Source organism: Sphaeramia orbicularis, chromosome 15 (genome assembly GCF_902148855.1).
Source record: "Sphaeramia orbicularis chromosome 15, fSphaOr1.1, whole genome shotgun sequence".
In the NCBI taxonomy this organism is placed as follows: Eukaryota; Metazoa; Chordata; class Actinopteri; order Kurtiformes; family Apogonidae; genus Sphaeramia; species Sphaeramia orbicularis.
This window is the reverse complement of record NC_043971.1, coordinates 51,205,175-51,219,939: the sequence shown is the minus strand read 5'-3', so window position 1 is coordinate 51,219,939 and position 14,765 is coordinate 51,205,175. Positions and strand designations below refer to the sequence as shown.

Genomic DNA, 14,765 nt, shown 5'->3' with positions numbered 1-14,765 from the left:
ACATATGGACACATTTACCTGCAGTGTGAACGGAGCCTTTTGACGCATTTCATCAAATACTTAATAATAAAAGAACTATATGGGGCCATTATTGTAGCAATATTATTTGCAAATGCGTGTGGAGAGTTGAGTGTCTGTATTTCTGTCTGTGCGCAGTCGGATTTGCAAATGTGTAAATGAATCTGTAAATGCACGATGAGATTTGTGTGTCTGTACAACAATCTGCAAATGTGTAAAACAACTTGTGTGTGTAATCAGATTTGAAAAGTCAAAGTATTTTCACTACAAGACCCAGAAATACAGACAAATCACTGGTTACAAGTCAAGCGGCTTCTCATAACACACAACTCCGACTGCGCACAGACAGCTTGAGAAACGGACACACAAATCTCATCACGCATTTACAGATTCATTTACACATTTGCAAATCCGACTGCGCACAGACAGAAATACAGACACTCAACTCTCCACACACATTTGCAAATAATATTGCTACAATAATGGCCCCATAGAACTAAACCATGAAACCGTTACCTTCATCTCACCTTCAGCTTTCAGTCATGACCAAAAATCTGTAAAGAAATTATATATTATATATCCAATATGTTGGAAGATTGTGTTGGTGTGGTTTTTTTTTTTTTTTTTTTTCTATTTTCTTTATTCATTATGTTCAACTTTTTCTAACAAACAAAAATCATGTTAATTATGGACGCTGACTGATGAAGATTATCATCACATGAATCATTTACGAAGAACTGAACGAGTGAAAATGATGAATCTGTGCGGGTTTGAACGATAACAAGTGGTTCCAGTCACAAGCCCCGCCCCTCGCACAAATTGTAACCGTTTCTATATGTGGCAAGTTTGAAGTAAACTGATATAAAATTTAGGTTTTTATAGACATTTGAAATTTTGCCCATTATACATAAATGGGAGAAAAAAAAGGATTTAAAAAATTCACTAAAAAAAAAGTGAACTTTGACCTACTTTTCCCAAACTGTAACCACATCTATTCTGGGTCACTGGTAATCTATAACCACAATTTGGTATGAATTCAACCAACAGTCTTGCTGCTAAAGTGTAAACAAACAAACAAACTGAACCAAAACCAATATCTGTTGGGGGGGGGGTTAAAATCTGTTCTGTTGTGTTTTAATGTGTCATATTTCCTCATTTTTCTGTTTCCCCGGCCTTGAACGCAGCACATCCTGCTGACATGGTTTTACTGCTGGTCATGTGACTCTGGTGTCATGTGACTGTGGGCGTTACTGCGGCCGTCGTCCTGCAGGGGGCGGTGTTCACCTGCACACGGAGGCGGAGGAGCGTCGTAGATAAGTGAGTGAGATTAAAGAAAGGATGGAGGCGGAGGTGTGAATGAAGGCACACGCACGGCGTCAGAAAAGGGCTGTTTTTATTTCAGGTCATTCCTCAGGTTATTAAAGTCAAGCACAAACAGTAGCTTATAACAGCTGATTCCATGTGAAAAGCATGAGACGTTAAGCAAATGCAGAACACTGTACCTTTAAGGAATTAACTGCAAAGACCAGAATGCAACAGGCCCGCTCACTCACTTCCTGTCCATGAGTCTGTGAAAACGTAAAGACGCACACGATCCCTTTCAGTACGAGACATTCAAGGTCTACTGGGACGAAACCCACGCCCACTGCCGCGTGGTTGATGGAGGCTCCGCCCACTCCAGCAATAACACACACACACACACACACACGCGCACGCACATGCGCACGCACACACACAGTCTTTAAGCCACTTTCTTCAGGCAGAGCACTTAATGGCACAACGAGGACCGGGACCAGGACCGGGCCAAAACCAGGACCTGAGGACTGAGGTCCAAGGAACAGGACCGGAGCCAGGGTCGGGACCGGGGCTGGGACCAGAATCAGGACTGGGTCCGAGGGCCGGGGCTGGGACCGGCGAACCCTAACCCAGGCTCTGACAGAAACAGGATCCGAGGACCCGGGGCCTGAGGACCCCAGGGATCCGGGAGCAGAACCAAGGCCACGGCTGGGACCAGACCCTAGGACCGGTCCAGGACTCCAGGAACAGGACCAGGACCCGGGCCAAGGCCGGGGCTGGGACAGGGGCCGGGCCTGCATCCAGGACCAGGACTGGGGGTCAGGTCCAGGGACCAAGACTAGGACCGGGACCGGGACCAGGACCAGGCCTCTACTAGCTGGCTTCAGACGGTTTGTCCAGTTCCACCTTCACCCCTTTTTCTCCTGCTGCTGAAAAACAGAACAGACAAGTTTGGTCCAAACCTTCAGACCAGGTTCTGGTTCAGGTTCTGGTTCTGATGGGGTCAAATCCATTCATGTTCAAACAGTGAAAGTTTTACATAAACCTGAGTCTGGTTTTAGTTTCAGTCCCTGGTCTGGATCAGGGATTAGAAGATGGTTTAATTTATTCATATCAAACTCATTAACATTAACATCATTAACTATATGTTTATTTGTCTGAGCTGTTTCACTCCTTTCTTTTCTTTCTTTCCTGTTGACAGAATGTGTTCAGTTGGTTCTGGTGGATCTGGACTAAAGAGCATCTGAGATTCTTCATTAATGTGACTGAAGGAAAACAGAACCATGATGGTTTTCAGGTGAAACTCACCTGTTAGATACTTTTCTTTAGCTCGGGCTCGTTCGTCTGCGTCGAAATACCACACGGTGATGGCATACCTGAAGAACAGAACCGACAGGACCGGGTCAGGACCGTTAACTGGACCATGTGTAAACAGAATCATGTATAAATAGGACCATGTGTAAACGGGACCATGTGTGAATCGGACCATGTCTGAACGGGACCATGTGTGAAGGGGCTCTGACCTGGTGGCGAACGCCGGCTGGACCTCGTGCGGGTTCCGTCTGTCGGACCAGAACAGCAGCAGGCGGTCGAACTTGGGCTCAATATCGGCGAACTGGGCCTTTCCCTCGGGGAAGATCCGCAGGAGGCCGCCGTGTTCCTGCAGAAACAGACCAGAGGACCACATCAGAGGCAGGAAGGCCCGCCTGGACTGGATCGGACTCTTTATCGCGTTCATCGACACGACGCGTTCACGCCACCGGAAACGAGCGGCGACCACTCGTATTAAAAGATCCACTCCAATGCATCCCGCGTGTGAGCTTTGTTAAATTATCAGCGGACAATGTTGAGGAAAAGGCTTGAACGGCGAGGATAGGAAGCAGCAGCGGGGGACGGACTTCCTGTGGACGGATCGGAAGAATAAGCCACAGGAAAACTGCTCCGTCTGGATAAAGGACCTGGAGAGTGAAAAAGCAGATTGCTGTAAGCGTGGCGCTCCCACTCGCACACAGCTGATATGATAGGCCTTCTGTTCACACGCAACGCCGACACTGGACGCACACGCCCTTCACCCAGCAGCGCCGCGGCCGCTCCGACGGACAGACGGACAGCATGGGGGGACGGAGGGAGGGAGGGGGATTACCAGGACCCGGACCAGGACTCGTGCTGCCTTCAGGTGCTGTGGGGAAGATGAACCATAACACTTTATCTGGTTTATGTTGGATTTTCTGTATCAGCAGAAGGTGACAAAGGGTTTTTCATTCACCCATAAAGACCCAAACATCCACCGGTGAGAACTAGGGCTGCAAGAAAATATCGGTTCTACAATATATCGCAATATTTCATTTCACAATACTGTATCGATATTAAAAAGTATTATATCGATATTTTTAGGTATTTATTCAAATGCAGGTATTGTGGAGGTTCATTTTTGTTTTTTGTTTGTATTTTATTTATTATTATTTAACACTTTTATTAAATAATGTTAGTTCCTTAATAGAATATGAACATTTGAACAGGATCTTAAACTAATGTCTGTAAAACAGAATTCCAATTTTAACACAGGAACATTTTGTGATATAGCATTAGATCCTGTTCTGATCAAATATAAATGTGTTTAGTATTTGTGCAGATTTCTGCTGTAATTCCATTCTTCAAGGAAATAATCATAAAAAAGAAACAAAAAAAATTTGCCTTTTTAACAGTATCATGATATATCGCGATCCTAGTATTGTGTTTTGTATCGTACCACCAAATTCTCGCCCATACACAGCCCTACCGGTGACCAGAACCAAGTCCTGATCTGAACCGTCCAATACCTGCTGATCCACTAATACCATCAATACATGCAAAATACACTGGTCTACCTTTTTTTTTTTTTTTTTTTTTTGTAGAAATTATCTGCCTCATTAAATGTGCTAAATGTTACATATTTTGATCAGATCAAAGTGCTGGTTTGCTGATGTTTTCAGGTATGTGATAAAGTGTTCTTCCACATATATGTTAGTTTATGTCCATTTATACAACAGATTTGTAAATGTTCCACTGATAGAACCTGCAAAGTGAATGTATCATGTGCAGGCTAAGGTTATTATCATTAATGAAAACTAACGAAATGATGAAAACTAGAATTCAAAAAACATTTTCGTTAACTGAAATAAATAAAAACTACAATTAAAAGAAAAAACGACTAACTGAAACTGTATTGTGTGTTTACAAAACTAATTAAAATGGATAAAAATTAAGGATAAAATTCCCTTCGTTTTTTTGTCTTTGTCAATGTCAGATTGATACGAAATTGATTTTTTTTCGCTCTAGCAATTGTATCTAGCGGCACCATACGACACTTGACGGTCCGTCACTTGTGGTTTCCAGTCGTCTTCTGGTCCGAACTCTACCTGGAAACATGGAGACTAAAGTTGGGAGAAAGCAGCAGAGTCCTGTCTGGGATTTATTTGAATATGACGGTGAAGAAGAGAAAAGATACGACTACGGATGTAACGATTACCGTTATAATGATAAACCGCGGTAAAATTGCAGACGGTTAGTATTACAGTTTAAATTCTAATTATCATGATAACCGTGTTTGATTACCACACTTTTCTGGAGAAAACACCAATGTAAAGATCTGCTTTTATGTCAAATATTTGAGTATAGTTTTAATTTATTACAATTTTAATTTTCTGTACCTAATATTTGGAACCAATATTCACTTTTAAAGTCTTTGAAAAGGTTCGTTAAGCATCTGTGTTGCTTATGCAATAAATTATATACATTTTTCAAATCAAATTTTATATATATATTTTTGTGTGTTTTCTGGCCTTTTGTGTTGATACAGTAGGTTAAAGTGAAAAAAATAATAGGCAGATGATATAGATGAAGTTGTGCTGGAAAAAAAAGATCCCAAACATGGGTATAGTAAACATTTGTTTATATAGTATATAAAGGCAAAAGCAAAAGGACTGAAAAACAGACAAAATAGGCTCAGACCACTAAGGGTTAATATTTGAATGTTTCTGCAACAGAAGGGACATTGTGCCGATTTTTTTGTTTTATTGTATTATTATTATTTTTTTAATACAGCTTGGTTAAATAATTTCAGTGTGTGTATCAGTACTTTTTGAACATTTTGAGCACAATTTCAATAATACAGTGATAATAATGATAACCGTGATAACTTTGGTCACAATAACTGTGATATGAAATTTTCATATTGTTACATCCCTAGATACGACAAAACTAAAACTAAGCCTTTAGGAAAAAAAAAACTAATCAAAACTAGCAAACCGGCCTAAAAAACTAATTAAAACTAACTGAATTAGAGAAAAAAAAAGTCAAAACTAAATACAAGTCAACTATATTAAACTAGAAAAGCACTGGGAGAGCACCGACCTCTGCCAAGGCTGTTCATACATCGTGCATGCAATTTGTAAAAACTGTATCCGATGAATTCACGTCACAATAGATTGTGTTACAGTCATTTTTCATTTCATTATGACAACAAAAGCACTTGAACGCAACAGAAACGTAGCGTCTTCATATAAATCAGTGAAACTGTCCCAGTGTTCTGCCCGTTAATGTGGAACCTGAACTAAACACAGTCCTGTTTTAGATTGTTTTATCAGCGCTGTAGGTTTTATTTCTGCCTCTGACAGACACACGCTTCAGTCTGTCAATGTTTGACACACGATAACGTCCAACAGTCGAGGTCAAAGGTCAAACAAAGACCAGGATCCACTGTTTGTACGACGGAGAAAAAAGGATTTGAATGTTCAACAAATCAGACCTGTTCAACCTCAGACAGGACAGACTGTGGACACACAGGAAGACACATGGGACGCCCACAGACCAGGACACGCCCACAGACCAGGACACGCCCACAGACCAGGACACGCCCACAGACCAGGACACGCCCACAGACCAGGACACGCCCACAGACCAGGACACGCCCACAGACCAGGACATGCCCACAGACCAGGACACGCCCACAGACCAGGACACGCCCACAGACCAGGACATGCCCACAGACCAGGACATGCCCACAGACCAGGACACGCCCACAGACCAGGACATGCCCACAGACCAGGACACGCCCACAGACCAGGACATGCCCACAGACCAGGACACGCTCACAGACCAGGACATGCCCACAGACCAGGACACACCCACAGACCAGGACAGTCACAGACCAGGACACGCCCACAGACCAGGACACGCCCACAGACCAGGACATGCCCACAGACCAGGACACGCTCACAGACCAGGACACGCCCACAGACCAGGACATGCCCACAGACCAGGACACGCCCACAGACCAGGACAGTCACAGACCAGGACATGCCCACAGACCAGGACATGCCCACAGACCAGGACACGCTCACAGACCAGGACACGCTCACAGACCAGGACACGCCCACAGACCAGGACACGCTCACAGACCAGGACACGCCCACAGACCAGGACAGTCACAGACCAGGACATGCCCACAGACCAGGACACGCTCACAGACCAGGACACGCCCACAGACCAGGACATGCCCACAGACCAGGACACGCCCACAGACCAGGACATGCCCACAGACCAGGACACGCCCACAGACCAGGACAGTCACAGACCAGGACACGCCCACAGATCGGGACACGTTAAAGTTTAATGGTAGATTTTTCTTCCTCAGTCAGATGTGATGCCAGTAGATGGTTAGATGTGTTTGATGAGGTAGAAAATTATTATTTACAGTCAGAGCAGGAGAAGTATTTTAGAGGAAGAACATTTAAACACTTAAATCAGTGTTGAAATTCAGTCCAAACCATCTGTGAGTCATTTTATAAACACAGATAACACTTTAACCCAAACTAACCAATGCACTGACCTCCATCCCATAATATTAAACTCTATTCTGACATTAGTCCTTATTGTTTTGGATCCCAGACCCCTGTTAGAAAACAAACACCTGACTCCACCGTGTCCACAGGCTTCTGTCCGTACAGTTCCGCTCCAAACATAAACATAAACATAAACTGACTGGTGGGTTTTTTCTCTTAATCCGTTGGTTTCAGACTGAAACAGGATCCAGCTCAGTGGGTCTGAGTCCACGTGGTCCAGACCGGTCTGAGGTCTGTTCATGCATTAAAGCCACACTGACGTGTCTGTGTGTTCATGTCAGCTCCAACACGCCGCTCACATGTCCCTGCCTCTGGCCCAGTGCATGCTGGGATGCCTTCCTGCTCCGTGTACGGCTGCAGCAGATAAGCAGTTTAGAAAACAGATGGAAAGTATGCACGACGGAGGCAGATACAGGGGACGGTTCCACCATGGGTTCGGACTGAACGGAACCACAAAGAGTCAACTTCTACAAGATCAGACGTCTGCATTTACACTGAGAAACAATAACGAGGTTCACACACAGTTTTCAAGGTCAAATTCAAGCACTTTCAAGGGTCATTTTCACATTATCACTGGGGTCAAATCCACATCTACAGGAATACATATAGTCAGTAGTAAGGGTGTGTATTAGCAAGAATCTGGTGATACGATACAAATCACAATACTAGGATCACGATACGATATATCACGATATATCATGATACTGTTAAAAAGACATTTTTGTTTGTTTCTTTTTTTCTGATTGATTATTTCCTGGAAGAATTGAATTACACCAGAAATCTGCACAAATACTAAAGACATTTATATTCGATCAGAACAAGATCCAGTGTTATATCACAAAATGTTCCTGTGTTCAAACTGAAATTGTGTTTTACAGACATTACAGTTTCAGATCCTGTTCAAATGTTCATATTCTATTAGTTCAGAACTAACATCAGAACAGTATTTTTTTTACAATCCCAACAAAGGAAATAACATTATTTAATAAAAGAATGTTAAATAATAATAAATAAAATATAAAAAAAAAAAGAAAAAAAAAAAAAAAACACAACAAAAATGAACCTCCACAATATCTACATTTGAATAAATACCTAAAAATATCGATACTGTACTTTTTAATATTGATACAGTATTGCGAAATGAAATATTGCAATATATTGGAGAACAGATATTTTCTTACACTCTTAATTATCACCGGGGTCAAATCCACATCTGCAGGAATACATATACTGAGGATTATTATTTTCACTTTTAATCACAATGATGGACCTTGTATTATGCTATAAACACCTGAAATTATGTTTGATAACAGCAAAGAGTTTAGAAATTAAACTACAGCAGGATACTAGCCATGTTAGCTAAAGCTGCCCTTTTTACTGTTATGGATGCTGATTGATATTTCCTTTCACAATACTGTATCGATATTAAAAAGTACTGTATCAATATTTTTAGGTATTTATTCAAATGCAGATATGGCGGAGGTTCATTTTTGATTTTCTTTATTGTTTATATCTTATTTATTATTTAACACTGTTTTATTAAATAATGGTTATTTGAAGCATCCTAAAAGCACTTTTTACTGTCTGAGAGGCAGATGGTAGTTTATTTATTGGGACTAAAATACTGTTCTGATGTTAGTTCTGAACTAATAGAATATGAACATTTGAACAAGATCTGAAACTGTAATGTCTGTAAAACACAATTTCAGTTTGAACACAGGAACATTTTGTGACATAACATTAGATCCTGTTGGGATCAAATAAAAATGTGTTTAGTATTTTTGCAGATTTCTGCTGTAATTCAATTCTTCCAGGAAATAATCATTTAAAAAAAGAAACAAACAAAAAATTAGCCTTTTTAACAGTATCATGATATATCATGATATATCGTATCGTGATCCAAGTACTGGGATTTGTATCGTATTGCCAGATTCTTGCCAATACACAGCCCTATTGTCCACGACATAATAAACTAATAATAAACTAAAAGAGAACACAAAGTTTTATCCAAAAAAGGACAGTCACTTGGTGTTCTTCAGACACACTCACACTGAGACACAGATTAAAATAAAAGTGGACCATGGATTCCACCTGAGAACACCTGGAATTTAATTTATGACATAAAGTTTTATTTTTCTAAATGTATCACCTCTAAGTAGCTTTGGCTTGAGTTAATATTAAAAGTAAAGAAATAAATCACATCATAGAGTTAGAATTACAAGTACTTTCCAGACCTTGAAAAAATAACGTTGAAACTCAAGCATTTTCAAGGATTTTCAAATACCTGTATGAACCCTGAGGAACTCCTCAGGTCTAAAGAACAGGTTCACTGTGGTTTATGGAAACTCTGAAGGCTTTTACTGCTTTTCACATTTAGGTTTATATTCTTCTAAACAACAGAATCAGAATCAGCCTTAAAACACTGCAGACGCAGAGCTTTGGTCATATTCTGGCTTTAGACACAAACACATTAAATAAACCTGTTTTATAGTTTCTATATTAGTTTAATTTTGTATGTTTAAGCTGGAATAACACCAGTACAGCTATTAAAGTTTGGATCAAACCTAATATTGTTTAAGTACATTATAAAAGAAAACAACAATAGAATCTGAATCTATACATAATGACTCCAAATTTAAATCTAAATGTAATAACAAAAAGTATCGGTATCAGATCAGTACCAACAAAACTAATCATTAAAAAAAAAATCTGATAGATCAACACAACAAAAAAAAACATAAATATATAAAGCTCTACATATACACCAGATATCCATAAAAACACAATTAGAACAGCAATTTGTACAAGACAATAAATTATCAATATAATTAAAACAAATATACATAAATAAGTGTGCAGAAATATTTTTGTGTTATTAAAATTATGTGTTTATACATAATTAAAATACCTGATATTAATATGAACCAGGATCTGGTTTCATTAACATTGTATTTGTGTAAATTATGTAAACAGTTGGGTTTTTTTTTTTTAATAATTCTTGGTGTAAATTATGTATATATTTGTGGAACTGATCACATGATTGGAACACCAAGGGTTTATGGGTATTCAAGATGGCGCCTTTGTGCAGGTAATGTTAGTGGGTTCAGATAAACCCTGATCTGTCCTGGCCTGGGTCTGGGTCCAGGTCCGGTTTGGGCGTCCATGTGTCAATAATCTGGACATTTCATTTATAATAAAACTAGTACAAATATTTACACATTAAATACAACTTAAGTCGTTGCAGCTCCAGGTTGGAGGATTATTTTCACTAAAAACATGTCATTTATCACCGTCTCGAACCCTTTGAACCAGTAAAACCTGCACAAAAACCTGAAAATCCAGTTAAAAGTGTGTGACGATGCAGGGTCCGATCTGGTTCAAACTGATTTAAATGAGTTCAAACTCTGGTGTTGAAATAATACAAAAACTGATGCACTTTTTCCACTTTGACTTTCATGTGTTTGGTTTGAACCATGTGTTCAGGTTTTCCTCTAAATCTGAGGTTTTTGGTTTTTTTAAACTTTTATTTCAGTTTGAATGTTGAGGAGCTGGTTCCATTTGTCCAGACCCGGAGTTCTGACAGAGGACAGTACCACCAGAACTGCAATAATACTGGACCAATACTGCATTAATACCATACTAATACTGCATCAATACTGCGTAAATACTACACTAATACTGCATTAATACTGTACCAATACTGTGCTAGTACTGCATAAATATTGCACCAATACTGTACTAATACTGTACTAATACTTCACTAATACTGTACTAATACTAACTGTACTAATACTGCACTTACACTGTACTAATACTGTACTAACACTTCACCAATACTGTACTAACACTGTACTAATACTGCACTTACACTGTACTAATACTGTACTAACACTTCACCAATACTGTACTAACACTTCACCAATACTGTACTAATACTTCCCCAATACTGTACTAATATTGTACTAATACTGCACTAATACTGTATTAATATTGTACTAATGCTTGACTAATACTTCACTAACACTTGACTAATATTTGATTAATACTTTACTAATGTTTGACTAATACTTCACCAATACTTGACTAATGTTTGACTAATACTTCACTAATACCGGACTAATACTTCAGAGTCAGTACTGTCAGTGGTACCTTTTAGGACCGGTTTTAAACCCACTCTATTGGACCGAGGGTTTCAGCGACGGCTCCTGTTGAAAACATGCCATAAATAACTGGACCATCGGAACCTAAACATTCCAGAGCCACGCCTCCTCATGGAGTGGGGGTATCCAGGCAACCGCAGACCAATCAGCCAATCACAGAGCTTACAGGCTGGGGGGGTGCAGTTGATGCTGCTCTGTGCTCTGAACCCTCAGGAACAAGCATTGTGGGTTCCAGTACTCTGGAGGCGTGGCTTCAGGGGGAAGTCTGAACAAAGGGGTTTGGACTTTTCAGTTGTGTATTTTCAGAATGTAGCTGCTCGAACCATTTCTCCAGGATCTCCTACCCCACCTTTAATGGGACTTTGACTTACTTGGTGTCATGAAGTCACATGACTGGTCCAATCCATCAGTAATTGTATTCTTATTTTTAAATTTTTTTGACAAAAACTAAAGGGAAGAAACTGTTACAGCTAAATTTAACCTGATGTAGTTCAGGTTGTATTTTATCCACAAACTAATAAAGTAAACGTTGTGAATCTAGAGGGTTTTTTTCCTTAGATGAGGCATCACTGGTTCATTTAGTCCTCATGGTTCTTCAGTTCTAAGCTTTGGAACTTGATAAACAGGAGAAAATTAACACTACTGAAGCAGAGGGAACAGGTTAAACTGACTATGAACATGAAAAATTTAGATCTATATGTGGTTTCATCTGTATTTGGTAAAAACATACAAATAAGAGTCTGGTGGCCAAAGGTCAGAGGTCAAACTCAGTTTGACCTCATATCTTTCCCTTTGTGTGAGTTCAACATCTTAGAAAATGATGATGTTGTGTCAGAAAAAGGCAGGTTTTAATGGAATATTTAAGATTACAGTCACTGCAGTTACAAAAAAAGACAACAAAGCTGTAAATTTACAAGAAAAGTTTGATATTTATGAGTAAAAACCTCTTTAAATTGACGCAGGATGTGATGAAGATGCAGATCCTGAGTTTAATGCATCACAGATGAATAAAACTGTGTTAAATAATGTCCAGTAAAATTAACCTGAACAGTTTAAACCCATCATACATGTACTGCGTTTCTGGGGCATTCTTTGGTTTTTCCTGCAGGAGGGCGTGTCTCCAAGGAGGCGGTCCCCATCCTGAAGGGGGCGGGGCTGGATTAACAGGATCCCAACGTTTTAATGGGATTAGAAATGAAGAGAGTGGCCTGATGACATGTACAGACACGTCAGCTACAGCGCCGAAGTAAAACAGGAGGAGACGAACCGGCCTCGCACACAAGATCCATATGAGGAACGAATGAACGACGTACCTGAGTCTGACCCATATGTTCTATGTGGTCCAGAACCAGCTGAATGTGTGAGGGTGTCAGGTTCTGTCCTATGTTCCAGTCCTGGTTCTGTTCTATGTTCCAGTCTTGGTTCTGTTCTATGTTCCAGTCCTGTGGTCTGGATGCACATCAATCTAACTATAGAAGTGGGCGGGACTTTCACTGGAGGAGAACTCAACTCATCCAATCACAGTCCATATAGTCGCAGAAAAAACTAGAAGCACTCGGAGAGCGCAGACCTCCACCAAGGCTGATCAGTGGCCCCCCCCGTGGGCCCCCCCCACGCCAAGGAGGTTATGTTTTTGCCAGGGTTTGTTTGTTTGTCTGTCTGTTTGTCTGTCCGTTAGTGTGCAACATAACTCAAAAAGTTATGGACAGATTTTGATGAAATTTTCAGGGTTTGTTGAAAATGGGCCCCCCCGTGGGCCCCCCCACCCCCAATCACCACCAAAATTTAATCATTTCTTCCTTATCCCATTTCCAACAAACCCTGAAAATTTCATCAAAATCTGTCCATAACTTTTTGAGTTATGTTGCACACTAACGGACAGACAAACAAACAAACAAACAAACCCTGGCAAAAACATAACCTCCTTGGCGGAGGTAATAATTATTAGACCATCAAAAGTCATCAAAAACAATAGTTCTGTAATCCAGTCCTAACACAGTGGTTTCCAACCTTTTTTGGCTTGTAGTTGACCCCATTTTAACATCACAAATTTCTGGCGACCCCAGACATTTGAATCAGAGACAATTTTTTTGGCCTAAAAATAATTTGCTTTTGATCCTGTAATAGTTTTCTATCCTCTGTTTCAAATCCAGGTTAATTTTAGAGGACATTTAGTCTATATAATGTATATTATTGTGGATGGAGGCAGTAAATCCAGGTGTAGATTACTGCACAAAAGGAGAATTTTATTTTCCTTGGTCAGGATATGTACAGTCATTACAGCTTGGATTTACAAGGACGACAATTAATACTAAACGAACAAGAACTGAAACTATGAATTATGAAAGAGCTGCAGCATCTGAAACTGACCACAGTGAACATTTGAAGGATAAACAGAACCACAGTGCTGCAGTTTCACAACCACAGTTTGGGATTGGCTCTGTCAACTCAACACAGATTTATATTAGCCAGTTTCTATTTTTTATTTTTATCAATTACTAAAAATTTCAGGCGACCTTATTTGAACTCCAGGCGACCCCAAAGTTGAAAAACACTGGACTAACGCCTTTGTGTATCATGTGACTAAAACAGACAGAAAAGAAAACATGAAATGTCGAAAAGCACTACTTTTGTCAGTACAATGGCATAGATATTGATGGAAGAACTGAAGTGATTTTGGTTTTTATCAAAAAAACATGTTAAATGGATAGATATCAGCTCTGAAATTAAACTACTATGAGCTATTTTTGTTGGTATCATTATATTTGTCCAAACAAATGGACCTTTAGCTGTACCAGGCATTAAAATGAACAAGAAACTGAGGGATCAGTGATCAATAGGAACTAGATTGATATCTGGAACTATTTACATGTCATAAAACATCAACATATGGACCATTAGAAGGAAAGGAGCATTTAGAATATTTAGAAAATAAAAAAAAAAAAAAAAAAAAAAAAATCTAAAATCAAAATTTCTGAAAACTGTGAACAAACTTTGTAGACATTGGTCCCAAAGAAGATACGTATAACATTAAAAATGAATCTGATCAGTAGTTTCAGAGATGATTATTGAAATCTAGATGTTGGTGACCTTAAGTGTGACCCTTCAACGTCACTCAAGGTCAAAGGTCATGGACCCAAATGAAAGATCAGATATGACTTCTATCAATGACCAACAGGAACTAGGGCTGTGCAATTAATCGAAATTCAATTACGATTTCGATTATTACACGCAACAATTACAAAAATTATGTAATCGAGAAAAAACGATTATTAATTTTGAGTTTTAATTCACGTGCACGCAAGCTCCCATGAGCTGCTCTGCCCCGCCCCCCTCTAAACTACAGCTGCCAGCTAGCCGGCAGGTCCACCCCAAGAGGAAAGTTGTACCTAGCGGTCTGGAAAAACGG

At 39.8% G+C, this 14,765-nt stretch overlaps 1 protein-coding gene across 2 annotated transcripts in view; it reads right to left on the bottom strand.

The window, feature by feature from the left end:
• Positions 1-1,389: 1,389 nt before the first annotated feature.
• Positions 1,390-14,765, bottom strand: part of egln1a (egl-9 family hypoxia-inducible factor 1a) — a 40,115-nt gene continuing 26,739 nt past the window's right edge. The window contains exons 3-5 of one of the 2 annotated variants that reach the window (XM_030155303.1): positions 2,838-2,974; positions 2,623-2,690; positions 1,390-2,240 (exon numbers count right to left, since the gene is read on the bottom strand). In XM_030155303.1, the coding sequence (XP_030011163.1) occupies positions 2,188-2,240; positions 2,623-2,690; positions 2,838-2,974 (258 nt within the window). In that variant the 3' untranslated portion in view covers positions 1,390-2,187. Of the gene's footprint in view, positions 2,244-2,622; positions 2,691-2,837; positions 2,975-14,765 lie in introns of both variants that reach the window. The other variant, XM_030155301.1, reaches the window with a different exon arrangement.